Raw genomic sequence first — 27,636 nt, 5'->3', positions numbered from 1 at the left:
AGACGCGCTGTACGAAACCTGACCTACTTCAGTGGATATCCAACAGGGGGGTTATGGGTAAAAAAAAAAACGAGGAAGCGAGCATGCTGAGCGGATTCGAGGGGGTGTGAATGCCAGGATGGCCGTAACCCCCCCCCCCCCCGCCCCCCCCCCCTTCCTCCCGGCCTTTTCCTCTGACAGCCCCGCCTGCAGAACCGCCACTTTGAAGCCGCGGGAGGACCCAGCTGTTTGAAACCACAGCCACTATCCCAGCAGGCCGAGCGGGCGTGAGAAGCAGCACAACGCTGGGATGGGCTCGCTATCCCCAGCCCTGCCCCCCCCCCCCCCCCCCCACCGCTAGGCTACCACCAATCACCCACTGAATGTTTCAGTGAGGTCACATGAGGTTCTCAGGGGGAAAAAAAATAAAAATTTAATAAATCCAAACCAGAGCAGTGATGCAGTACCTGAGCGTAACCCTGAGAGACAGGTGCAGGTGTTACCGCAGGGCAGGTGAGCGCGCGGTATGAGACTCGCGGCGTGAGAACGGCGGTATGAGAATGGCGGTACAGCCGCGGCGGCCCGCGCGTGGCCCCTCCCACCTACCTTCCTTGCAGTCGTGTTTGTTCTCGTGCAGAACGAATCCGTGGCGGCACTGGCACACGTAGCTCCCTACGGTGTTGGTGCAGTCGTGCTGGCAGCCGCCATTGTCCTTGGAGCACTCGTCCTTATCTGTGAGAGAGGCAGGGCGAGCACGGGTCAGTCCGGAGGGCGTGCACAGCACAGACAGAGAGGTGGGGGGGAGAGAGAGAGAGGGAGATGGGAGGAGGGAGAGGAGAGACGGAGAAGAGAGACAGAGAGGAGGAGAGAGGAGAGGGGAGAAAGAGAAGAAAGAGAGAGAGGACAGAGAGAAACAGAATGAGAGAGATAGGAGAGGAGAGAGGGAAAGGAGAGGACAGAGGGAGAGAAGAGAGAGTGCAGGAGAGGAGAGAGTGAAAAGAAAGAAGAGAGAGGAGAGAGCAGGGGAGGGAAGGGGAGAGTAGAGGACAGAAGAGGGCAGGAAAAGGAGAGAGAGAGAGAGGCATGCTGCCTTGTTTGTCCAGAGCAGGGTATATTATAGCACAGAAGACACAAGAAGTCAGAGGCCTTGTTTCCTTGTACCACACTTATACCCATTCATTCTGCTTCCTGTGGGCCTACAGAGCGTAGTTCTGTCAGGATGTCAGCAATGACAATGCTTCTGCTGGGCATATCACAAAAAGCCACCCTTACTCTTTGCAGTTAAATCATTCCCTTTGAATAGAAGTAGCTGTCTGTGAAATAAATGCTTTTCAGCTGGTAGAATGATCATGATTTCAGTTGAGAGCACGGGATGCACACTGTACAGAAAAAAAACTTAAAGACAAATCTCAAACACAGTGAGTTCTCAAGAGTGTCATGCTATGGCACATTATGTCACAGCTCGTAACATATCCATAACCCTGCTCATAGCTATCTGCTATTCAGTGTCACATAGGTGTCATTGATGAATCTGGACAAATCAGTTCCCCTCAGGGGAAGAGGAGGTGCACAGGGGGACACCCCCAGACTTTCGTAAAGATGTACAGACCCGAGAAGAGAAGGAGAGAGAGACAACGTGAGTGAGCCGTTTGAAGGACAGGGCGGTTAACACAGGTTAGCATTTACAAGCACGGTGATCTGTTCAGAGAAGCTTTAGCGGGTTAGGGAGAGTCAGGGTTAGCGACGCAAGCGGCAGCCAGTGTGAGAGACAGCCGCTGGACCCCCCCCCGAGAGGGACTGCGGCCAGGCCGTGCACGCAGACGTGGGTTCCAGGAAGCGGGCAGGTTCGGGTACGAGGGCCACCTCTATGTGGAGCGTTAGCTGGGAGACCCGGAGTCCAAACATTCCCAGCAGCTAGCCAGTCACAGGCTGTCTGTGCTAACTGTGTGTGCAACACATACGCACACATACACACATAACCACACACACACATACCCACATAAGCTCTGCCCATGCAAACAGGCACTAAAACGGAGACTGATCTGATTGGCGGCTCCTGCTTCGCCACGGCAACAGAACTCTCAAGGCTTCCGCACGTGAAGCTTTGTCTTCACTGGCAGGAACTCTCAAGGCTTCAGCACGTGAAGCTTTGTCTTCAATGGCAGGAACTCTCAAGTCTTCAGCACGTGAAGCTTTGTCTTCACTGGCAGGAACTCTCAAGGCTTCAGCACGTGAAGCTTTGTCTTCAATGGCAGGAACTCTCAAGGCTTCAGCACGTGAAGCTTCGTCTAAGACGGCAGGAACTCTCAAGGCTTCAGCACGTGAAGCTTCATCTTAGACGGCAGGAACTCTCAAAGCTTCAGCACGTGAAGCTTCGTCTAAGACGACAGGAACTCTCAAGGCTTCAGCACGTGAAGCTTCATCTAAGATGGCAGGAACTCTGAAGGCTTCAGCACGTGAAGCTTTGTCTAAGACAACAGGAACTCTCAAGGCTTCAGCACGTGAAGTTTCGTCTAAGACGACAGGAACTCTCAAGGCTTCAGCACATGAAGCTTCATCTAAGACAACAGGAACTCTCAAGGCTTCAGCACGTGAAGCTTCGTCTGAGATGGCAGGAGAACCTCAGGCGTGCACGGAAAAAGACCCTTTAGGACAGGGGTCTCAAACCCAAATCCTGTATTGTTTAATTTACGTGGTTGACCAGTAAAGAGTCTGCACACCTTGTTTCCAAGGCCTGAAAACCAGCTGCAGATTGAAAGGGCATCACAAAAGCCAGCAGGGCACTGTGGTCCTCCAGGTCTGGAGTTCGAGACTCCTGTTTTGGGCTGTGTGTAGCCAGGCTACAATCATCTTTCCCATAATGCAACACTAGAAAGACTAATTTTTCAATACAAACAAGGAATGCATATTTAGCAAAAGAAAAACAGTCTGACACATTAGAGTACAACGGCAACCGTGATAATTTTGCTCCCGCTGATACTGAGAAAACACGCGCCAGATGTTCTTAAACAATTAATCAAATGAAATTGCGTGGAAAAAGCGAAAAGCAAATCATACATAATGAGATCCCCGACATATTTGTTCTTGTCGTTTAGAGCAGTTTGTTTTGCCCGGCCTGTTTAGTGTTACCGGTGTGACCTGGGAACCCGCTGCTCGAGCTCTGAGGTCAATGAGCTGGGTGCACAAACGATGCATCAGACTGACTCCTGCTCATCTCAGCACTGAAAGAACCTGGGCGGGGGGGGGGGAGGGTCCATGGCAGCTCTCAATGGAAATACCATACAGACCCAAACACACACACATTCTCTCTCGCTCTCTCTCTCTCTGTCTCTCTGTCTCTCTCACACACACACAGACATAGGTACAAACACACAATCATACCCACATACACACACTGTCTTTCTCACACACACTGACATACTCACATTCTCTCTCTCACACACACACACACACATCCTTTCCCTCACACACACACTCCCTCACACACACCACACACACACACACACTCTCTCTCTCACACACACACGCACACACACACACTCTCTCTCTCTCACACACACACACACACACTCTCTCTCTCACACACACACGCACACACACACACACACACACTCTCTCTCTCTCTCACACACACACACACGCACACACACAGGGCCTACTGGTGCGTGAGTGCCCAGCCCCCACACCCCCCCCCCCCCCCACTCTCCCATTCTGTGCCAGCTGGAGTGGCATCCTTGGGAATCTCCTGACAATGCCAAGGCTCGTAGCCGCCGCCACTCGAACCCGCGCCATGAATCGGCCTCGGACCCGAGACGGATGCTGAATGGGACCCTTCAAGGGCCCCCGTCCCTGGCTTTGGGGTCGTGGGGTCCACTCCACCGTTCCCCCATCGGAGCCAGACAAAAAAACACTCGACTGACGACCGCTTGACTGGGAATTCTGTACCTCCTCTCCTCCCATTCATCCCTCCATTCATACGCCAGCCCTTCCTGTCCCAGACACTAGTCATCCAATCGCTTCTCTTCAGTTTTTTCGGGGATTATTTTTGGCTGGACCGCAACAGCGGGGCCAGCCCTACAAACGCGAATGTCTGTGACTGAGTGAGTGATGAAGTTACACCATTGGTCGGCCGAGTTATGAAGTTACACCACTGGTCGGCCGGATGAAGTGTGTTAGGTCCAGCGCTATACTAGGCTTTGACCTGGTCTTGTTTTGGTTTCTTTTGTCACCTGCTTTATCTGCCTTGCGCCTACAGCAGCTACGACATTACTGTGTGTGTCGCAGGATTAAATCAGCTCCTGAGCACTGTTTGAGAACATCTGGAGTAAAACGTCCTCCGCCAACAAGAAAAATGTACCCGGTCGTCCAAGGCTGAGATCCACCCCAGTTAATCGCAGTGATTAACTGCTAATGGTGTTGATGTTATGACACATAAAACATAATTAGAGCTGTTAGTACAGTTTCAACACAACTCTGGACACTCACACACACAGAAAAACATAAATACCAAAGATACGATCAAAGTGTTAAGTCAAAAGAGATAAGAAAGTGAAATATAAGTGAAGAAATAAATAACTACATAGACAGCATACCAAAACCAGCTCAGAACACAGAGACTGTGCACCAAGTACCGGCTACGCCCTAACATTATTTAGCTGTGTGCGTTACATTTGGAAATATTTAAAAAGTAGGAAATTGCATCCATTCCTAGAGAAACGGTCGAAGATCAGCCGTCGTGTTAATAAAACAACAAATGCTACTTTCTCTGCGCGAGACAAAAGGTGTCGCATTTGTTGGGGTCAGAGTTCAGAGGTCAAGGGTCAGACGGAAACCCTGATCCGAATGGATCCCTGTGGGCCTTTCCTGTGCGAAAGGGGGCGGGATCCATTTCCTTTTTTTTTGTTTTTTTCGATTGATGGAGCACCAATCGGGTGACGCACAGCAGCCGTACCTCCGATTGGCTCAGAGGCCGCCGCCGGTCTGTCAGTAATACCTACGGGACCAGCTGGGGGGGCGTGCCCCGCGACCTTGCAGGACTCAAAAACAAAAATCCTCTCTTTGCAGGGCGCGTCCTTGTCTGGGGAAGAAAGCGCGATGACCGTCGGTGAGTCTGAGTGACCACACCCCTCTCCCACCTCTCCCCACGCCCTTCTCCCCGCCCCTCTCCCCTCCCCTGTCCCCACCTCTCTTCCCGCTCCTCTCCCCGCCTCTGTCCCCGCCCCTCTCCCAATCCCTCTCCCTGCCCCCACCCCTCTCCCCTCCCCTGTCCCCACTCCTCTCCCAACCCCTCTCCCCTCTCCTCTCCCTGCCCTTGTCCCCCACCCTGCCCCCGCCCTTCTCCCCTCTCACCACCCCTGTCCCCGTCCCTATCCCCAGCCCTCTCCCCACCCCTGTCCCCGCCTCTGTCCCCACCCCTCTCTCCACCCCTGTCCCCGCCCCTGTCCCCAGCCCTATCCCCACCCCTGTCCCCGCCTCTGTCCCCGCCCATGTCCCTGCCCCTCTCCCCTGTCCCCGCTTCAGGTCATAAAAAACACAAGCTTTTTTTACGAAGCTTTTAACCTGACGTGTTTAAAAGGACTCACTGCAGAAGGCCCGGTGGCAAGAGGCCTCAAGATGCCGCCGTCGCCTACTAACCCCGATTCACCCCAGGCGCCGCCGTTGCTAAACTGCTTGTGAAATTTCTGTTATGGGCCCATTCACACTCACTGACAGAAACGGGCGCTACCCTGACCGAAGGCAGATGTTCCGCCTCTCTCGCGTAACCTAGAAACAGGAGTTCAGAGACGGGTTCTCCCGGTTCCATCATCGCACGGCTTGGCAAGGAGCGGTGCGCTTGGCAACACGGCGCACTTCATCATAACCTGCGTTCATATTTCAGGCTTTCATGGTACGTTAGGCCTGGCGAGTTGTAATAACATATATATTAAGTAATAAATAATTGAGCAAACACCTTACAAATACTTTCCCTAATGCCCAAAAATATGAAAGGCCACAACTCTTAACACCACTTAAAACCTAACCTAAACTGACAGGTCTGTCAGATTATTGGGCAGAAGCCACGGTGTGCAGAATCGTTTCCATGAATAACGTTTTCATTCATGTACAGACTTCTGCCAAAGCTCCCACCTCAACAGCGTACTTCAAAAAAAAAAAAAAAAACAGGAATTCCAGAAATGAATCCGCAATATGTCCGTGGCCATAAACTAACACAGCAAGCCATAAAAGCAGATATGTGCCACGAAGCATTAAAACATCAGCGCTGCAAAAAAAAAAACCAAAAAAAAAAAAACCCTGCTACTAAACAGCTGGTCTGGGAATGACTGATATACAGTAGACCTGCGGATGAGGAATCTTCCAGAAAGGAGGCTTCGTTTTAAAGGGGAAGCTGTACCTGAGAAGAAATGGGCCTTGAAGCCCTTCTTGGACACGGTGTTGTCGGATTTGAACTCGATCCTCATGTTGTTGTACTGGGAGGTGATGACCTCGGGCACTTCGGTCCCGCAGTACTTCCCGTGCAGCTTGGAGTCGGGCGACAGGCCGCTGCGCACTTCCACAAAGTCATATTTGCACACCTGCGCTCGGGAAGAGAGGGAGGAGGGAGGAGGGAGGGAGGGAGAGAGACAGAGAGAGAGAGTGAGAGAAAGCACACATCACACACATATCAAACGCACTGCAGATGAAGTGTCGTTATTATTAGGCAATGGAGTGAACAATTAGTGCTGCTGATTGGCCAGACTGTCTTCACACCTGTCTCCCAGGTAAAGGGAGGGAGTAAAACCCAGCAGATCTCGGCCCTGGAGGACCGCGCTTTTGAGCATCGGGGTTCCAAAATGGCCGGGCCGCAGAAGAAGAGACAGGGGGCGGGTCTAACGCCAGAGTTTGATCTCACTCACTTCGTTCCCCTCCAGCTCGAAGAACTCAAACTGCATGGAGATGCGGTACTGCGTGGGGGCGACCACCTGCCACACGCAGTTCTTATTGGGGGGGTACTCCTTGGGCCAGCCAGGGGTGGTGATGGTCCCGTTCAGCTTGGACAGCAGGCCCCCGCAGGCAGCTGGAACCAGAAACACGCCACGGACATGGGTTAGCGGAGAACTATCAATCAATCAATCAATCAATCAATAAATCAATCAATCATGTATACACCAGGGTTATGGGTTAGCAGCGAACCATCAATCAATCAATCAATCAGTCAATCACGTATACACCATCAATCAATCAATCAATTAAGAACAAACACATCAGCATTACGGTTAATGGAACAAGGAACACTCCAGGATTACAGGGTTAAAATACAGTCAATACATCAGTTAAGCAGAAACACTGTGTGTATGTCTGTGTGTGTGCATGTGTCTGTGTGTGAGTGTGTGTGTGTGTGTGTGTATACGTGTGGGTGTGTGTGAGTGTGCGTGTGTGTGTGTGTGAGTGTGTGTGTGTGTATACGTGTGGGTGTGTGTGAGTGTGCGTGTGTATACGTGAGTGTGAGTGTGTGTGTGTGTGTGTGTGTATACCTGAGTGTGTGTGTGTGTGTGCGTGTGTATACGTGTGTGTGTGTGTGTGTCTGTGTGTGTGTAGCGGACGGTACCTTCACAGCTTTTCTTGTCGGGTGCGAGCTCATATCCAGGGTCACAGGCACACTTGAAGCTCCCCAGCGTGTTCACACATCTCTGCTCACATCCACCATTGTCCGGTTTGGCACACTCATCCTCCTCTGCAGAGAATACACAGAGCCAATCAGAGCACTCAGCTCAGAAAAACAACCAATCATCCTCCTCTGCAGATATTACACACAGCCAATCAGGGCACTCAGCTCAGAACAACAACAAATCATCTTCCTCTGCAAGGATTACACACAGCCAGTCAAAGCACTCAGCTCAGAAAAACAACTCATCATCCTCCTCTGCAGAGTGCACACAGCCAATCAGAACACTCAGCTCAGAACAACGACCAATCATCTTCCTCTGTGGGTGGTACACAGGGATGCTGCCGGTTGATTGTAGAGTTGATTTTAAGGTGCTCTTATGGGTTTTTTAAGCTACCCGTGGACTTGCCCCCAACTATTTAAATGATCATTTAATAAAATATGTTCCTGTCATAGCTCTCAGATCCTCAGATTCCCTCCTATTGTCCATGCTTTAAGTTCATAAGGCCCCAGACTGTGGAACAAGCTTCCATTGGATCTGAGAGCATCAGAATCTGTAGATGCTTTTAAAAGAAATCAGAAGACCTACCTCTATACATGTGATTTTCCTTAGGAACCATTTCTCTCATTTTAACTTCATAATCTGAATTGTATTCACCATATTTTATAGTTCTAAGTATTTTTAGTCTGTTGCATTGCTATTTTTTATATACATTTTCCACTTTTTGCCTTGTTATCACTTCTCAGTTTTTACCTCAGCCGTTTTGTTCTCTGCAAAGCGCACTGAATGGCACTATGTGTTCGAAATGCGATAAATAAATAAAGTTATAATTATTATTATATAATATTTTATTAAGTTGATTAGGGCACGGATGAGCCACTACTTTGTCTAAGAAAGATTGGATTCTTTTAAAATGCAAATTGCGTTATTGGACGGGGTCCTGCTTTATCCCTCAAGCATCAGTCCCCTCTTACAGCCTACGCACTAATCAATCAGTGGCATCTGCCGAAGATTCTGCTGTCTTAAACCTTCCTTAATGACTCTGTCAGCAAAAGGATTTAGCGACGGCATTGTTCGAAACATAAGGATGAAGATCGGCGTTTGCGCTGCTGCTTAAACTTAATAATTTCCTTCTTTCTTTGAGGGCAAGACCCAATACTAGCTATTGTCTGGAGCAATCTGGTGAAAGGAGCAGGGCAGGAGAAAGAATATCTTATCAACAGAAAATGCTATTAGCTGAAGATTATGTAAATGTCTGACAGTGAACCTACATCATTAGCTGTGAAGGAGAAATAATAGCTTGGGACAATAGTTATCATCCTGTTCTGATGATATAATTAAGAAATATATTACTGCCTAAAGCACATAAGGGGAAAATCATTTTTGTGCTAAGGAGTTTACCTTTGAAAAAGTTAGCAGCAAATCCGGCCTTGTTGACCGTTCCGTCTGAGACAAACTTCATCCACAGTTTATTTGAGGTAGATCGGATGTCTTCTGGTTTATCGTATCCACAGAATCGACCAATCAGAGGGCTGCCTTCTGCGTGCCCGTCTCGAACCTCCAAGTAGTCATAGGCACAGCTGTCATGTCTCTCAATCTGTCAGAAGAACACACAGAGAGATATATCACACATTACACACACACACACATGTACACACACAAAGGGATATATCACACATTACAGTGTGAGCAGTACCAAAGCACACAAGCATACACAGGCATGTACACACACACACACACGCACACACATACACACATGCATGGCACACACACACACACATACACACAAGCAGTCTTTCACCACTTCCAAAACACCTCACATATTAACATAAATACAAGCACAAATGCACACAGGGACACAGAAAACAAAACAAAGCATTTTCTGAAAAAAGAGTTTACAATAAAAATGGCTTCCAACTCATGACAGCAACAAAAGGAAACAAAAAAAGGTTCATGTCATTTTACGAGGCCATCATCACCAAATACAGCCAGGGACTTGGACTACGGTTAAAACCCTTAAAAATCCTTCTGAACCAAACTATGTAAAACATTTCATAAAACATAAATATGATAAACTCAGTACTGTTTAGGTCACCACTGGGGGTTACAGCCCAAAAGTAGATCCCGTAAAAATTAAAAATAAAACAGATGACAGGGAGCAGCATTTGTAAAGACACGATGGAGCCCTATGGGACTTCATAAGCTGGAACATGTGCTTTCTCAATTACAACACCAACAATGCCTAACGAAAACAAATGGCGGCCCGCTATTGTGGTGAGGACCTGGTCCAAGGCAAACAGGATTTGACAGATCACAGCGCCCCTTCGCTGCCGGTCCTGTTTCCCCCGGGCCGGACGGCGTGACGTCGGGACCCAGCTGCGGCCGCCCGCCGCCCTTTCGGGAAACTTTTCGCTTTGAAGCGGCTCCTGCGGGTTCTCGCGCTGGAACAAACGAAGCGGCGGCGGCGGCGGCCATCTTGGAGCTCCTCGCGCGACAGTAACCCACGCTCGAGAGCGGGAGCCCCAGCTTCCGCTACGCATTAATGCGCATTGTGCGCAAGAGGGAAGCGTATTTCCCTCCGGTCGGTTGTTTACAAGCCTGCAGACCTCGCTAACACGCTCCACCAGCTGAAACCTGAACAGCATAGCGTACCGATTTTCACTGATCTCAAAAATTGGCCGCCGCAGCATTGAGGGTGGAGGGAATATTCAATCCAGACTTTTATGCTAATAAGGTTTTTTTTTTTTTTTTGCCTCACTTTTGAAGTGCAGGACTGACCTGGCCCAATTTTTCTGTTTCCCTGTAAAGCGTTTTTTGTGCCAGTCGGTGAAAATCACAGCACAAATAAAACAGAATTGAACTGAATTCTGTTGCTATGCTATTTAATCCATGTGTAATTCACACATTCTTGCTTTTATTTATTTATTTCATTACAAGTAGCCGAAATAGCTGCAGGGACAGTGGTCTATACCTTGTAACTGAAATAGCTTCAGAAACAGTGGTCTATACCTTGTAACTGAAATAGCTTCAGAAACAGAGGTCTATACCTTGTAACTGAAATAGCTACAGGGTCAGCAGTCTATACCTCACTTAACAGAACAGCACCATCACCTGTGATGTCAGCAGACCACCCAACTATCCGTTCCCCAGTCTCCACGCCACACACCCACCGCTGTTACCCCAGCCCTCCCCCCCCCCCCCGCCCGGTGTTACCCCTGCGGTCTCCACAGACGCTGCGGCACGTTTTAAACCGTGACATTTTCCAGCCCCTGAGAAAAAGAACGCTATTCTTTTTTTTCCCTTCCTGGACTGAAATAAATTCAGGCAGTAACTCAGAAAGAAAGCGCTTTTTCCTCCAGGCCTGGTTTATTACTGGGTGCCACTCAATGGAGTGGTCCTTCCGCTTTGAACTCTGCCTCCTGGAAGAGGAGAATATATTTCACACTTATTGCTCACACTCAATGGGACGGCCCCACAGAAGCACTCCTCCATGTCCCTGGGCCTGCCTCTGACCTCTATGCACCCAGAGCCCCAGAGAATCCCCAAAGCTGTATGCACCCCCCCCCCCCCCCCACCCCGAATAATATGCAGAAAATATGTGTGGTTGTGTACATGCATGTTTATGCATACAGTATATATGTGTGCGTGTGTGTGTGAGTCTGTGTGTACGCATGTAAGTGAATGTGTGATTACGGATACGGTAAATGTGTGTATGTGTGTGTGTGGGTGTGTGAGAGAGAGTCTCTGTGTGTATGCACGTGTGTGCATGCGTGTATGTGCGTGTATGCGCACATGTGAGCATACGTGCCAATGTGAACGTGTGTGTCTGTGTGTTGGGGAGTTTGCGTTTGTGTGTGTGTGTTTGCGAGCGTGATTTGTGTGTGTGTGTGCATACATGTCTGCAGGTGTGAGTGTGTGTCTACGTGTGTCTACGTGTGTGTGTGTCTACGTGTGTGTGTGCGTGCATGTGTGTCTACGTGTGTGTGTGTGTGTGTGTCTACGTGTGTGCGTGCGTGTGTGTGTGTCTACGTGTGTGTGTGTGTGTGTGTGTGTGTCTATGTGTGTGTGTGCGTGTGTGTGTGTCTACGTGTGTGTGTGTGTGTGTGTGTGCGGAGTCATGGTAAAATAAAAGCACTGTGTAAAGTGGCTCAGGAATAATCAACGGCCACATAACCCCCAGCTCCCGAGTCCCAGCCAGCCCCCGAGTCCCAGCCAGCTCCTGAAAAGAGAGCAGCGCTCGGGGTATTCACCTCGAAAGCCTGAAAGCTCAACCCCACACTGTAGTCCTCCGGCACGGTTATCTTCCACACGCACTCCTTGGACGGCCGGTAGTCGTCGGGATAGTTCGGGGACTGGATCTGGCCGGCGTCTTTGTGGATCTCGCCCCCACAGATGGCTGAAAAGGGATGGGGGGGGGGAAGGAGACAGATTTAAAATGGCTGCCGTGGCTCTGTCAGAAAAAGCCTTGTAAACCTGCCCCATAGTGTAACTAGGAGTCAGGGCGGGAGACAATGAGGACAGGGGATTAAAAACAGGCCCCATTTCATTTATGTAGAAAATGGGGAATTAGAGAAGCATCGGACTACAACAAGACAGAACAAATGTTAAATCACTAGTGATGGATCACCATTGGAGTAATATGTACTCTGTTAGAGTTGAATTAACACTGCACGTTTTACTGTGTAGCTACAATGATAATATTATGATGATGATGATGATGATGAGTATGAGTATGGTCATCAGTGCAATCAGCATAGCCACCATCATCATTTATCATTTTTATTACATCATTATTATTCAGTATTAGTAGTAATAGTGGTAATGGGGTAATAGTACTTTCAGTTGATAGGAGTATTTTATTCAGTTGATATATCTGGCTGACACCATCCCAGCTAACGTGAAATGTTCTCACAACATTACTAGAACGTTTTGCCAATGTTATAACAGTGCCACTACATGGCAGCAACACCATGAGAACGTTAAGCGTTAGCTGGGATGCTGTGCACAGTGACGAATACAACATTAGACAATTAGCAGAAAAGAGTAATGTCTAATGTTAAATTTTCCAACCAAGATCATACCATACAAAACAAAACTACTACTATAAAAACTACAAAAGCATCATAATGAGCTCTAAACTACACGTTAAGACTGGCAGTCAGACACTGAGAACTTCTGTATAAATGGAGCAATACAAAAAAAATGACTTCCTTATTTCTGTTCATCTTCCTGTCACCTGTGAATGTAATTATGACTTGTAATAAATGTCATTATCACCTGTAATAACAGAGGCTGAGATTTAATCAGCACATGTCCTCGGCATTGGCTAACAATCACAAGGAAAAAAAAATTTTTCTCCACAAACGCAGTTTTGCGATTTCAGCAATTACTAAAACTCGTTCTCATTTGTGATGAAGAGGTGTAACACGTGCATTGACTTGTGAGTCAAATTTCAGGATTAAAAGTTAATTAAATACAGGCGTCAAACTCAAGTCCTGGAGGGCCGCTGTGTCTGCTGGTTTTTGATGTGTCACTGTGCTTGAGGGGCTCAGTTTAAGTCACTGATTGGCTAGAGAGTCTGCACACCTTGTGTGACAGGACTTGTGTTGATTGACAGGACATCACACAAAAAGCAGCAGAGACCGCGACCCTCCAGGACGGGAGTTTGAGGCTTCTGGGATAGGGGGCGTGGCTTGCCGGGAGTGGGCGTTACCTTCGTAAACGGCGGCGAATCCCTTCCCCACCCAGTTGCTGCTGCTGCGAAACTCCACCCACATGCGGCTGTCGGTGGAGGTGAGGACCTCAGGCACTTTGTCCCCACAGAATCGACCTGGAGGGAGGACAGAGAGGAGGAGATAAAGGCAAGTCAAGTCATATTTTATTTACGTAGCACAATTACAACAACCACAGTTGACCAAAGTGCTTGAACGGATTTAAAACACCAAAAACGAATATAAAACTAATAAAATATAAGAATAAAAGGAAACAATAAACATGGTAATAAAAGAAATATATAGAAGATAAAAACAAGGTGACAAGCTCAGCTCGATTTTAAATGCCAACGAGAAGAGGTGGGAATAAAGGGAGCTGGAGCAGGGCTTCTCAAAACCTGTGTACCCTGGGGACCCCCTGTGTCTACTGGGGACCCCTCTCTATGTTGGGGACCCCCTCGGTATGTTGGGGACCCCCTCTGTATGTTGGGGACCCCTCTGTGCGCTGGTTTTCCTAACAAACCACAATCGAAATTCCAGAAGCTGTTTATTTTGTCAATTAGATGTGTTTTGTGTTTTGAGGGATTATTTACCCTCTTTAACCTAATTATGTCACGCCATAAAGAATAAGTCCCATATTCACATTGTGCTTATTGTGCTATACTGCAAACAATTAGACAAAAAGAGGTTTGAACTGGTCAAATTAAGGACTGAGGTGAATCAATAGGATCCTAACTGGTGAAAGTGTGGACACCTGGCCACTGAAACCACCCATTTGGTAGATAATGAAGAAGTCAAAGAGAATGAAGCAAATGATAACTAGTCAAATCTGCATCGCGTTAACAACAAGTAAAGGAAAAAAAATGATGAAAGAACTTAAACGCGTGTGATCGACGACCTTAATCGAGCGAGAGATTAGCTGTGAGAAGAATCAGCGTCATGGGGGGTCGGCCAGGTCAGCGAGTGTGAGAAGGGAAGCTTAGCGCCGTCCCGTGCAACCGGCCTTAATTCACGCTGAAACAACACCGCACATTCCTGTACATTGTCTCAAGCGCTCCCATGGCTACGGCCTCAAACTCAGCTCGTGAGAGGGTCGTGATGTCTGAGGGTTTCTTTTCCACTTCAGCCTTCAGTCAGGAGCCAATTTAGGCCCCTGGAAAACAAGGTGTGTGTGTCTGTGTGTGTGTGTGTGTGTGTGTGTGTGTGTGTGGACATTATCACTCAATGATCTAAATTAAGCACTTAAGTGCTTGAAACACTCCAAAAACCAGCAGACGCTGCAGGAGCTGGGATTGATGCTTTGGTGTCATGGCGATATAAAAAGCCTCACTTTAGAAATACAAACTCAAAAATCTTAAGTAAAAGGTCAGTGTTAATGCGTATTGGTGAATTAATGCGTATTGGCATCCTTTGTGATAAATCTAATATGACATGAAAACAATTACATGTTCATTTTTAATCCAAGTTATTTGTACGACTATACAATAGAGGGTTACAGATGGCAAAACACACACCAGCATAAACTGAATATGAATAAAGTTTTCTTACCTAGAAGTGGGGCCTTCCTCCAATACCCATCGCGGACCTCAATGTAGTCGTACCAGCACAGACTGCTTTTGTACAAGTCCATCGTTGTGAAGTTGAGCACAATCTAAGAAACAAAATGATGAACACATTGTAATAAAACGGAGATTGTGAATGACCGGGGCCAGTATTCACAAAGCATCTGAGAGCAGAAGCACTAATCTAGGATCCTTTCTTTCTCTCAAATCGAATCAATTTCATTTGTGTGGCCCTTTTAACAGACAACTGTCACAAAGAACCTTTACAGAGTAACAGAAAAAAAAGTAAAAACCAGGCCCCCAAAAATCAAGCACACGAGGTTGGGACCAAACCCCCCAAACGATAAAACTGCCCGATGGCAAAAAAAAAATCTTTAGAAGCCCTCGGCTGCAGAGGGGGAGCCCATCCTCCACTGGCCGGCCCGGTGTAAAGTAGTGGTAGACTGGAACGCAACAGAAAATGTAATAAGGGACCTATCACCGCAAATAAAAAAGGCTGAGCAGGTTAACAGGAACTCTGGTGGGATGTTTTATGAATATCAGCCCTAGTTTAGAATCCATTTGGCCTTTTCTGCTCACAATGGACAATGGAAGACGACGGACAAGGGGGACAACCAATCCTGGATCAGCAATGCCACACTGACACGCTTTAATACCGAGAGATGATTGGTCCAGGTTAGGTTTTCCTAACCGTATTCATTATGACCTGAAAGGCCACACTGAAGAGCCAAGATCCCCAACTCCTCCTCCTCCTCCTCCTCTCTGAATACAAGGCCCCGAGGAGCCATGATTTCGCCACACATCGTTTCAAAAGAGCAGCGCGGTCATCGCGCCGTGACCCTTACTGTACAGGGATTACCCCATTCCGGGCAACCGACGATCGGAATTTCGGGTTTCGGAACGCCGGTGCCTGGCTAATCTCCGCCGGCGTTCGTCCACACCCCGGTCGCCGTCTCTCTCTCTCTCTCTCTCTCCCTCTCCCTCCCTCTCTCCCTCTCTCTCTCTCTCTCTCTCTCTCTCTCTCTCTCTCTCTCTCTCTCTCTCTCTCTCTCTCCCTCTCTCTCTCTCTCTCTCTCTCTCTCCGGCGGTGGTCTTGCGGAACGGCCGCAGTTTTATCGCCCGCTAATCCGTTAGGCGACGTTTACGCTTACGCAACGGAACAAATCCCGCGGGAGCCGTTGGGCATGAAATACGTGCAGCGTGCCCGGGGAACTTCCCGCCATCGCGGTCTCATATTTCATCTGGATTTGGATTCCTCTCATCTCCCAAAACAGGGGCCGTTGCCAGGGCTACCCGAAAAAAAAAACGTCTTTGCCAAGTCATGGTTTTTTACATTAAAAAAAACCTTTTTTGTTCATTACATGCTGAAATTAAAGGTTGGGGTTATGTACTCCGAAAAATTTTAAAAATTAAAAAAAAAACCCAGCTCAAGCCACTGCCTGCAGTAGTGTATGAAGCCTCGAGCCAAACTGAGGATATGAGGAAGGTTGCAACCGAACGGCAGTGCGCGTCTTGCCACCTAGAGGGCGACGTTGAGCAAAACACTGAAGCGTGGCGCAGGGAAATGATCGTAGCAAACCTGTCAGTCATGTGCTGCATGGGGCAAAAGTGCTCCTCCGAAAACTCCTGGGAAAATCGCATGCGCTGTACAACATTCCAAAGCGAAACAAACAATGGGCTTTGTTTCACTTTGGAATGTCATTTAAAAGTCATTTAGAAAATATTATAACATTGGGGGGGGGACAACGACTTGGAGCGTAACCAACATTTCTGTTGCACAGTGCGGACTTTACATGAACTAAAATAACCCCTCAAATGGAAACAATACCTGTCTTGTGATAGGTTAATAACGAGTCGGCGAGCTTTGTAATAAATAGAATCTCAAATTCCTGTCGACGGGACAGCAGGAGCAGTGTGTGTGTGTGTGTGTGTGTGTGTGTGCGTGTGTGTGCGTGTGTGTATGTGTGTGCGTGTGTTTATGTGTGTGTGTGTGTGTAGGTGTGTGTGGGTGTATGCTTGGGTGTGTATATGTGTGTGTGTGTATGTGTGTAGGTGTGTGTGTGTGTGTATGTGTGTGTGGGTGTCCGTGTGTCCATGTAGGAAGGGGGCGTGTCTGCAGAGGTGTGTGAGGGGATGTCTGCCCGCTCTCCTGTGGCTCTATTAATCAGGCCGTGAGCCGATTTCCGCGGGGCGCCGCACCGAGCCTCCGCCGCCGCGAAGCGCCAAAGACAGGCGGCCGCGCGCGGACAGCTTCCTGCCGGAGGAAGCAAACCGTAAACACTGAAGACAATAGAAAGCACTGAGTGTGCACGTTCGCCAGCGCGCACGTGTCCTCGTAGCGCAGCCCGCTAGCGCTGTGGGGACCGTCCAGGGGACAACTCCTTAAAAAAAATAACAAAATTTAAAAAAATTGAGAGCAGACATAAAAAAAAACGGTGGTGTGGCGTGAGACAAGAGAAACGCTGTCTCCCCGATCGCACCAGCAGGGCCAGGAGTGATGGCGAAGGGTTATTGGATGCAAGCGGAGATGAAATCGTTTGGGGATGGGGGGGAGGAACAGAACAAAAAGAAAAAAAAGCAGAAAAGTGTTCTGCAACACTCTGCAGATTTGTGGAGCCGACGGGACGAGACACAACCCCCCCCCCGACCCACCCCCAACCCCCACCCCGCCCGCTCGCCCGCCCCAGGTTGAAGGGGACAGCCTGGCCCCCAGGTCCCACGGGAAGGCAATCGATGGGAGCGTGTCAGCACCCGCTCGGTCCGTTATTGGCTACGTCAGCGCATTTCTCCCCCCCCCCCCCCCCCCCCACCACCCCACCATCCTCGTGGGGGCCCGTGAATGCCGATAGCCTGCAGGTCTGGCCCGGGACGGGACAGCGGAGGGTCAATGAGAACGTGCCGTTTTTAGCTCCCCCACCCCCCTCGCCCCCCCCCCCTCGGACACGGCCCCCGTGAGCCAGAGCCAGGATCCAGGGCCGAGGAGAAGTCCCACCTCAGGTTTCGCAACAGCGTTCCGGACGGTGTAGGGGGTGTGGGGGGGGGGGAGAGAACAGTAGATTTACACCGTACGGATCTGGAGGCCATTTCCATCTTTCACAATGGCTGTACCGCGGTGGGGGGGGGGGGGTGCATTTAGCTTGTAATAAAAATGCCACACATTGGCAAAGATTCCACCAATAGCTTTTAATTTCTTTTTTTTTCCAAAACATTTATTTCTCAAGACCAGGCAATTATATCCACCCTTTAGTCTGATTTGTTCCTTTTCTTTAAAGAGCAAGTTGTTGGATGGAAGAACTAAGAAGTGGGATTACTGAACAGCAAATGACAATGCATTGCCTCAAGTGACTTCCCAGGTTTTTCTCCCCAAAACTACATTTCCCATGTCCCTTCCATCTTTCTATCCCTGCATTTTTAAAAGGGATATTTCACCCTCTAATCACACAAGTAATTTTGTGGAGTCTACCCCATTATATTTGCATAGCATAAATAAATACAAGCAACATCAGATGCTCTTGTGGCTCTCAATTCACTCCCATTTATTTTTGGTACCTCACTGAAATGGCGAAAAGATGGCCAGGAAAAATAGGACAACTGGTCAGCTCTCATTTTAGCAAATGTGGCTGTGAATCAGCCTGGATTTCACTGTTCACGGGCACGGAGTACAAACGACTGCTTGCTTACCTTCTCTCCCGGAGTTACCGATACTCTCCAAACACAGTGTGTGTACGATGGGTAGCCATTGGGATATCCAGGAGATGAAAAATTACCCATAGACTCCTGTAGCGTCTCTCCACAAGCTATATGTAAACAAAAAAAGAAATCACTGATAAACTGAGTAAACAATTACATGGTTAAATAAACCTTATTTATTACATGGTTATATTTTTGTAATAACAATGTTATAATTACAATGTAATAATGATTATAACATTATAACATGACTACACACTGTCTAGCCCAAGTTTTGCTTCAGGACTGTATTTCCCATCACAGGGTTTTTCATCAATGTATTAACTGTTTTAGGGGCACATCAGCGAAGCGTACTTTCCTAGAAAACTGCAGTTGTCTTGTCAGAGGCACAAAAGTCTACACAACTGAAATAATGTGTGTAAGCTGTCAAGAAAATCAGGGCAAGGTCCACATCACCCCATTTCACACCCCAGTTTCCAAAGACAATGACCTTTCTCATGGTAAAATAATTAGGGGTTGACTGGCGCTTTTGGTGTCTCAGTAAAATTGGTCTTTGGCTGATCTGAATTGTATGGCTGAGTAAAAATGCACTCTAGCACGCCATTGTTAAAAACTCTAAGGTCAGTCTATCCCAGTGGGGGAAGAAACAGGCTGTGCATCTTACATTACATTACATTACAGGCATTTGGCAGACGCTCTTATCCAGAGCGACGTACAACAAAGTGTATAACCATAACCAGGAACAAGTATGACGAAAACCCTAGAGAGAAGTACCGGTCCAAGTGCAGGGAACAACCGCATAGTTCAACTTGGACCCTGAAGGTTAAACTGATTAACGCTAACACAACGAGAACGGCAACAACGCGGTCTATGGAAAAAATACAAGCAGTTAATGCACCTAAGTCACCTACGAAACAGCTGCCTAGTTACAACCCTAAGCTTACAGTCATTTATAGGGGGGTAGGGAGGGATGGGGAGAGGTGCAGCCTGAAGAGGTGAGTCTTCAGTCGTCGCTTGAAATGGGTCAGTGTCTCAGCTGTTCTGACCTCCACGGGGAGGTCGTTCCACCATCGTGGGGCCAGGAACAATCTCCAATAAATATCTATGGTCTTTGTTCCTTCTTAGCACACGTTTCAGACAAGAAAGCATTTCCCCCAGGGTTCATTTCACTTCGTCTACCTACTTTCAAGCTCCAATTAGACACGCAGGTTAGATGCTAAATGTGTCAGGCTGCCCTTTATGGCCTGTCAGACCTGTCAATCACAGCTCCGGGGGTGGGTGGGATATAGATTAGTGGAGCACAGTATCCTGCTGAGAGCTCACTTCTGGCCTTTTCTCTCCCATTACGGTTTGCACTGTGGTTCACGTGCCAACTTTTACACCCTCACTAACCACCCCACTCCCCCTCCAAAAAAAAATCAAGTGTGAGGTCACTGTCTCAAAATGCAACCGAGACCCCTCTAGGGTTTGGGGTTCAGAGGCACATCGAGTCAGCCAATTCAGGAAAAGCGTCTTGAGTTTCATTTTTATGAATGGGATCTCTTACACTCTGCTCTATGGGGGGATTTGCCAGTTGATTAACTTATTCTCAGTTCAGTTCCTGACCTGACCGAATTGAAATGGGACCCCGCCCCACCCCCAGCCCTACCCCCCCCCCCCCCCCCCCCCAGCACGAATCACAGGCTGGGGCCGCACACCGCAGAGTCTCAGCTGATCAGATCGGGCCTTACATACTGTACAAGCGCTGACGAGCGGAACCTTTCCACACGCGCGAGCGTGAATGATGTCATCCAGCGCTAAACCCATTAAAACAAACCACCACCCCCCCACCCCCCACCCCCCCCCCAAATGCCTGGAAAGGGGGCGGGGGGGGGGTTAATTCCAACACGGGACATTCCTGCGTCAGGGCGCGTAAGGCTCTCACACGGAGCCAGGGCCTCGTGCTGTATCACATGGGGGGGGGGGGGGGGTCACGCAATGACAGCCTATCTCCCGGACGACGAGCGGAACACCGCGTTCCCGCGACCACGCGACGGGAGGAGCACGCGAAAGGGCCGCCAACTGCCCGTCCCCCGCGCGAGCGTCCCCCGAGGGCTCAGATTAAACCGGGGGGCTTGATCCTTCCGAGCTCCTGCGCACCTGGAGAAAAACGCCCTCAGTCTGTCCTCAGAAATGAAATAAAAGCATAGGGAAATCGCACAACAACCACGGAGCAGTAATATACAAATTAACTCAGTATACGCACACAGTACTACAGGAGAGCCAATGTTTTATGCCAGCAGTACCAGTAACCGGAGAATTAGCATTAGCCTGGCTGTCGCGCTGGCTGCTCGTTAGCCTGCCACTCGCGCTGGCTGACTGTTAGCCTGGCTGTCGCGCTGGCTGCTCGTTAGCCTGGCTGTCGCGCTGGCTGCCCATTAGCCTGGCTGTCGCATTGGCTGCCCGTTAGCCTGGCGCTCGCGCTGGCTGCCCGTTAGCCTGGCGTTCGCGCTGGCTGCATGTTTTCCCAATGGTCGCGCGGCTGCACGTTAGCCCAGCAGTCGAACAGGAGCTCTTTCGTCTGGCTGTTGCGCTGACTGCTCGTTAGCTTAGCGGTCGCGCTGGCTGTACATTAGCCCCGCTGTCGTGTCTCGGGAGCAGAGCAGCCACCCCTCCTGCCGGGCCGCGCTCGCGACGGACGCCGCGAGGGGAGAAGCTCTGTCGCGTCGCTGCACTCGCCCCCGCCCTGAAGCGCTCGGGGGCGACGACTGTCAGACAAGATGGCCGTCCCCGCGTGGCCACTCCTGACCTTCTCTCGTAAGGACAACTCCGGTCACAAAAAAACGCTCCCCGGTCCGCTCGGAAAGGCGCTCGCGGCCCGTCGCTGTGGCGATGCCTCAAACGCTTTTCATTTTTTCCCGGTCCTTCAGGAAATTGTTCTTTTTTATCTGTAAAATATCCCAGTCTTCTGTGTAGCCAGAATTCAGTTCAATTCAGCACTAATCACTCATTTGGAGCACTGGGTGCATTGGAATGTGTTTTTTTAATGCCATAATAACCTCACCAGGCAGTTGTTCAGTTGGTCTTGTGAGCAGCGAACACGGGAGAGGTTATCACAACACCGATTACGACACACAGCACGAGCCCAGTGACGTACGCTCGCACACACAACGCCCCGCCAATCATGCCACCTGCTTGAAGGCCGCCCCGTGCGTAACCGTTCCCATGACGATTGTACTAATGACCGATAACAGATGACATCACCTTTGCTCCAATGCCATTCTGCGCCAAGAGCGTCAAGGAGAGGAGGACGGGGGAGGGGGGGGCGAGAGGGACGGACGGACGGACAGACTGACACGGCCAGGCGCTGTAATCAGCGTGTCCGGCAGACCCACCCCCGCCCCAACCCCACCCCCCGAAAGAAAGTGAGATCATCCGCAGAGCTGTCAACACGCCCGCCTCATTCCCCGAAGCAGGCGTTCCCAGAATTCCCGCTCCCCGAACGCCTCCCGGGCTTCCTCGTGCGTCCGAGCGCGGCGGAGCTGACTGACAGGGCGGACACCGTCTCCCCCCCGGCGATCCGAGCGTGAACGCGTGGACCCCGCCCGCCCGCCCGCCGCCGGCCACGACGTCATCATCGGAATGATTTATCCTGACGGCCCACCCACTGAACGCAGCGGGACCTCGTTACCACGGGAACGCCGCGGTAACGGGGGGGGGGGGGTGGTACGGGTCGCCGTCCGCCCCTCGGCTGAACCCCAGAACCCCAAAACCACAGGGCGTTTAAAATAGGGGTGTCCCAGCCCCATGCCTCCCGAACATGGACAGGAGCTTTCAGAATAAAGTCTGGACCGCAGCTTCTTCTAAATCTCTGGCCTTCTTGCGCCCCAGTCAAGCTGAAGCTGTAATAATTTTTCTCTGACATTGAAAATTTGCCTCACGGACAGACAGAGAAGGGCTGGGGGCAAGTTCAGGATTTTGTTCTATTTCAGCTGAAAAACAACTCATTCAGCTAATAAACTAGCTCTTGGTCTTCAATCAAGATTTGAATAAATTTGAATTAAATTTGAATAAATCAGACATTTTAGCACCGGGCTAGAAACAAACCTGCACCCACAGCAGCCCTTCAGATTGGACAGCCCTGATTTAACATTTATTTAGACCCCAGCCTTGGTCCTAAAGAGCTCCAGAGTTTGGACTGAATCATCCCCCCACACTTGCATTATTGAGGAAGAGCATTACTTTTGGTTATTTTGAGGAGAAACAAAACCCGCAGGATGACTCACTTGTACGATAACACCTCTGAAACTCCTGAGTGCCCGGGATCTTCGTTGAGAAAATGGACAAGTAGGGGCTGACTGCACTCGAGTGTCTGCTTAAATAAGGCGTCTTAAATCAGGCAGTCAGCAACCATGGTCCTGGAGAGCCGCAGGGTCTACTGACTTCCGCCATTACTCATCACTTAACGGACGGATTAATGCAGTCAATTAACACTGTCTCAGCTAGCTACCTGAGCTCCAGTTAATGTTGCAGGGCTACAGCGCTACAAGGCTAGCGCGACAGGGGCAGCCGTCACCGTGGCCTGTCAAACAGCAGGGGGCGATAACGTGCAACATGTCAGGGGATGCTCTGGAGACTGAAACCCTCCCGCTGTGGGCGGGGACGCACTGTGGTGGACCGACAGGCACGTTCAGCAAACGGCGCGGTCGGGGTTCGAGTCCAGGCCACAAGGCTACGTCACTGCACGAGGGCTAAAGCTTTGGCTAGAATCACAGTTATTAACGGCATTACACGGCGTTTTTACTGATCCGCAGTTTGACGGGAAAAGAAATCTCTAACTGTAGCACCTCAGCTTTGTCACCGACACTATTGCTCTGCTAAAGCGTGACCAATCGTCCCTTTTAGTGAATTTCATTCAAGAATCCGATTTGAAAAGCGACCCCTAAATCTCCATACTCCAGTTAAAGGAATGAATGTGCTTCTGTTTGTTTGTGTTTGTGTCTCTCTTTCTCTCTCTCTATCCCTCTCTCTCTCTCTCTCTCTCCCCCCCTCTTCTTCTCTTTCTCCCTCTCTCTCTCTCTCCCTCCCTCTCCCCGCTAATTCCATATTCCAAATGCTTCATTTACCCAGATCTGAAGGGAGGTCACGGGCAGCCAGCCAACGCTAAACTCCGGCTAACGCTAACTCCAGCTTAAGCTCTAAGCTCCTTGCTGGGAGCGTTAAGTAGAGAGAGTAAAAAACACACAGGCACGCGGTAACACACAAGTGCACCGCCGCACACGTAGCGTAGCGTAGCATAGCATAGCACAGTGTAGCATAGCACAGCGTAGCGTAGCAGTAGCGGTAGCGGTACCTGGGCATCGGTACAGCTTCCTGGCCTGCGCGATGTCCCCTTTGCTCAGCCTCGTCCGCTGACCAATGGCAGGCCGTATTCCGTTGTCGTCGCGGGAGGGCAGGATGGTATCCAGGAACATGCCCCTGGTGGACAGGAAATGGAAACGAGATTCATTCAGTGACCCCGTAACCCCCGTGATCTGAGCATTAATGTGTTGGCCACAAAATCCACCCTTAAAATACATTTGCTTTTTAGATACCTGAGAATTTTCAAATTAAGCACCTTTTAATCCACAGATTATAGGGAAAAGAGCCAGGCGTGGCACACAAAAAGAGTGAAAAGACAGAGGTTATTTTTCCTATGGCAGGCCGCTGCAGCCGGGGGGGGGGGTCACACGGACAATCCGGACTGACCAACCTGGAGAAGGTGTTCCTGGCGTAGTGCATGATGCTGTCGAAGTCATACGGCTCCCCCAGGGAGTTCACCTCCCCCGGCTCCATCTTAAGGAAGTTGTATTCCTGTCCTATCAGCAAGGTACACACACAGAGGCTGATTAATCACCCAGTAAGTGTGTGTGTGTGTGTGTGTGTGGGTGTGCATGCATGTGTGTGTGTTTGAGTGTGTGTGTGTGTGTGCACGTGCGTGTGCATGCATGTGTGTTTGTGTATGTCTGTGTGTATATGTCTGTGTGCGTGTGTGCATGGGTTTATGCCTGTGTGGTTTTCCTAACTTCTAATTCCCAGTTTCAAAACTGCCATATTTATTGTTACTTTATTAAGCTCCCCACATTCTATGTTGAAAACCTTATTCAGTTCCTCCCCCCAATTCCCCCAGATTATGTTTTTTTTATTTAGACTCAAACACAGAGCCAACATTGTCCTTATGAAATCAGCTTTCCAAACGAAAAGCTTGTGCTGGTCAGTAGTCTTGCTAGATTTAAGCAGGAGGGGAAAAAGGCTTTCTCACACAAGAGGCATTACCCAGAATTCAGTGCCAGACAGAACACTTTCCCGCTGTGTGAAATGCAATGCCCAACATGATAGCTTTTCCCCGCTCGTTACAACGAATACCTGGAATAATAATAAACCCTCAAATTAATTTCCTGTCTGCCTCAGGGACGGGATAACAGGACATCTGACAGGTGAGTAATTTCGACAGGTGAGGAGATGGGGGGGGGCGCGATAGTACCTGGCTGAATGTTGTCCCGTATGATGGTCACGTGATCGTCCCGGTCCGGCCGCGTGTGCTCGTGCCAGAAGCCGATCACGTGACCCAGCTCGTGGACGACGATGCCGAACTTGTCGCAGTTCTTCCCGATGGAGATGGCCTGAGGTCCGTTCCCCCTCCGGCCCACGTAAGAGCAGCACCTGTCACACACGGAGAGAGCGGGCCGTGTCTGGAAGTGGCGCTGGTGGGCCAGCAGGGGGCAATCTTCCCTCTGGTCGAATGAACCCCAATGCCCCCGGTGCAGCGACGTTGACACTGTGCTGTAGGAGATGCCGTCTTTCCGATGAGACGTTAAAAAACCTCGCTGTGGTCATTAAAGACCCCATGACACTTTTCGCAAAGAGTAGGGGGGTTCCCCGGTGTCCTGGCTAAATTCCCAACCTGGCTCTCTCAAACTTGCCACCTAATCATCCCCTGATTTAATTGACTAAAAAATGTTCCCATTCCACCTTAGCTAATGTGTGGTGAGCGCCTTGGCACAAAATGGCTGCCGTGCATCACCCAGGTGGGTGCTACACATTGGTGGTGGATGAGATGAGTTCCCACTCATCACTGTAAAGCACTTTCGGAAAAGTGCTGTATAAATGCGATGATTCATTATATTTTCTTACCTCTCAGACTGCACCACATCATCACAAAAGAAAGAGGTGAGGGGAGGTGGTCCCTTGCATTGTTACCTCCAGAGTGGGGATATGAGGAGACCTAGGGTCTAAAGCCAGGAACCAATAATCATTTACTTCCGACTGGTTGCCAGGCAAAGTCCAATCACCCTGGTAACAGCACTTGAGCCCAAAGGAAAAAACAAAAAGCTGGAAAAACAGGACGTTTCATTCAATGTAGCAGGAAAACTCTTGAGTATCGCAGTGCGAAAAGCTTCTGGCCTTCCCTAAGGCCTTTACACAACATTGAGTGCTTTTTTTAAAATTCTACTCTTCTGATGAAAACGAAGGAGGAAGAGGCCAGCAGCAAATGTGCTGGGGCGGGGGGCGGGGTTTGGCATTTATGACATCATTCTCAAGCAAGGCGCTCAGGCACGCGCTATTGGCCACCTGACATCATTAGCTATAAACCATGTTCATCTTCCTCCAAGAAAATCACCAAAGATGTTTGTTTTGCAATTTTATTTTTTAACATTAAAAACATTTTGCTGTGACTGATGACAGCTTGTTTACCAGGTCTGAGCCAGTTTTTTAATGTAAAACACACAGTGGAAAAGAGACCCATTGGATGGGGGCTGGAAACCACTCACTATTATAATACAGTATTATAATACAATATTTTCACACAGACAGTTATTGTAATGTGGAGTAGCTTGCCAGGGCATGTAGTAGAGGCAGAGACTCAGGGGGTTTTCAAGACCAGGACTGATGCAGTGCTGGATAATGTCCAGTTCGTAGGTAAACAGTGAGCGCTAGGTAGCCTTTTGTAGTACGAAAATGGGAAGCATTGTTTGAAGGAATGGCCTGTTCTCATAATTATGTTATGTTATGTTTATGTTAATATGCTCTGATATATATATATATATATGCTTTACATTTTTAATGTTGTATACATTTTTTATTTAGCTAATATTACACATGCATTCGTGTTGCTCTGGTATCTTTCTGAACCCTGTGGGACTAGAGAATGAGTCATTTTTATATTTTAAAAAATTAATGAGCCGCTTAACTGTGGGTAGATCCTAACAACTATGCCTGTGCAGGTAAGATAAAAAATGTTAAAAAAAAAAAAACTTGCAGATATTTAACACCTTCACTGGAACACCCCATGTTACAAAGGGCTCCAACGTTACATTTACACATAGAAAATGAGGAAGAGAAATTCACAAGTAAAAATGGTGCGGGGAAAAAAAAAAAAAACTAAACAGCAACCAAACGAAAAGACTGGGGATGCCTGTGAGAGTGTGCAGATAGGGCTGGGGGGGGGGGGGGGGTATGGGGGGGGGGGGGGTTCCTTAACGGTTCCCAGCAGCATGCAAAGCTGCTTAACGTCAGCCTGTTAACGGCAGACCCCTTCGCACCTGAGCCCTGCGCTGTATATCCCCTTAAGCTCGCGGGACCCCCTCGCAGTTTCCGAAAAGCGTGACCGGGTCGCGCGCACCGCCAGAGGGCCCGTCCCACTACAGGAGTCAGCACCGCCCCCCCCCCCCCCCCCCGGCCGAATTAGGGAGAGCCTGAGCTCTCACACTGCGCCATTTTGTTTTTCTGTTCTGTTTTGTTTGTTTTGTTAGAAACGCGTGTCACCACCTCAGGATGAGGTCACCACCTTCGAGCAATACGGTGCCGCCACTTAAAATGGCGGATCAAAGAAGCACGCGAGTTCTTGCCACTGTTAAAGTCAGCCACTCGTCACGTTTCTTTTCATGTTTCCTTTTCTTTTTTGTTGCGGTTTTTCTTTTGTTTTTCTTGCCTACTGCTGCGGTGGCTTTTTCTTCTCCGCTCTCGAACTACTTCGTCATTCATGTGGTGCAAAAGTAAACAGTTTGCATGAACCTGCAAATTATCAACTCT

The 27,636-nt window shown here is 49.2% G+C and overlaps 1 protein-coding gene across 5 annotated transcripts in view; it reads right to left on the bottom strand.

Moving 5' to 3' along the window:
* Positions 1 to 27,636, bottom strand: part of tll1 (tolloid-like 1) — a 77,059-nt gene that overhangs the window by 14,277 nt on the left and 35,146 nt on the right. For all 5 annotated transcript variants that reach the window (XM_035416651.1, XM_035416652.1, XM_035416653.1 and 2 more), the window contains 12 exons: positions 25,088 to 25,266; positions 24,317 to 24,422; positions 23,918 to 24,042; positions 18,577 to 18,692; positions 14,882 to 14,984; positions 13,336 to 13,452; positions 11,873 to 12,018; positions 9,024 to 9,219; positions 7,565 to 7,690; positions 6,873 to 7,033; positions 6,371 to 6,551; positions 586 to 711 (listed from right to left, as the gene is read on the bottom strand). In XM_035416651.1, the coding sequence (XP_035272542.1) occupies positions 586 to 711; positions 6,371 to 6,551; positions 6,873 to 7,033; positions 7,565 to 7,690; positions 9,024 to 9,219; positions 11,873 to 12,018; positions 13,336 to 13,452; positions 14,882 to 14,984; positions 18,577 to 18,692; positions 23,918 to 24,042; positions 24,317 to 24,422; positions 25,088 to 25,266 (1,682 nt within the window). The remainder of the gene's footprint in view (positions 1 to 585; positions 712 to 6,370; positions 6,552 to 6,872; positions 7,034 to 7,564; positions 7,691 to 9,023; positions 9,220 to 11,872; positions 12,019 to 13,335; positions 13,453 to 14,881; positions 14,985 to 18,576; positions 18,693 to 23,917; positions 24,043 to 24,316; positions 24,423 to 25,087; positions 25,267 to 27,636) is intronic.

The sequence above is a fragment of the Anguilla anguilla genome, chromosome 5 (assembly GCF_013347855.1).
Source record: "Anguilla anguilla isolate fAngAng1 chromosome 5, fAngAng1.pri, whole genome shotgun sequence".
In the NCBI taxonomy this organism is placed as follows: Eukaryota; Metazoa; Chordata; class Actinopteri; order Anguilliformes; family Anguillidae; genus Anguilla; species Anguilla anguilla.
This window is presented reverse-complemented; position numbering and strand designations above follow the sequence as displayed.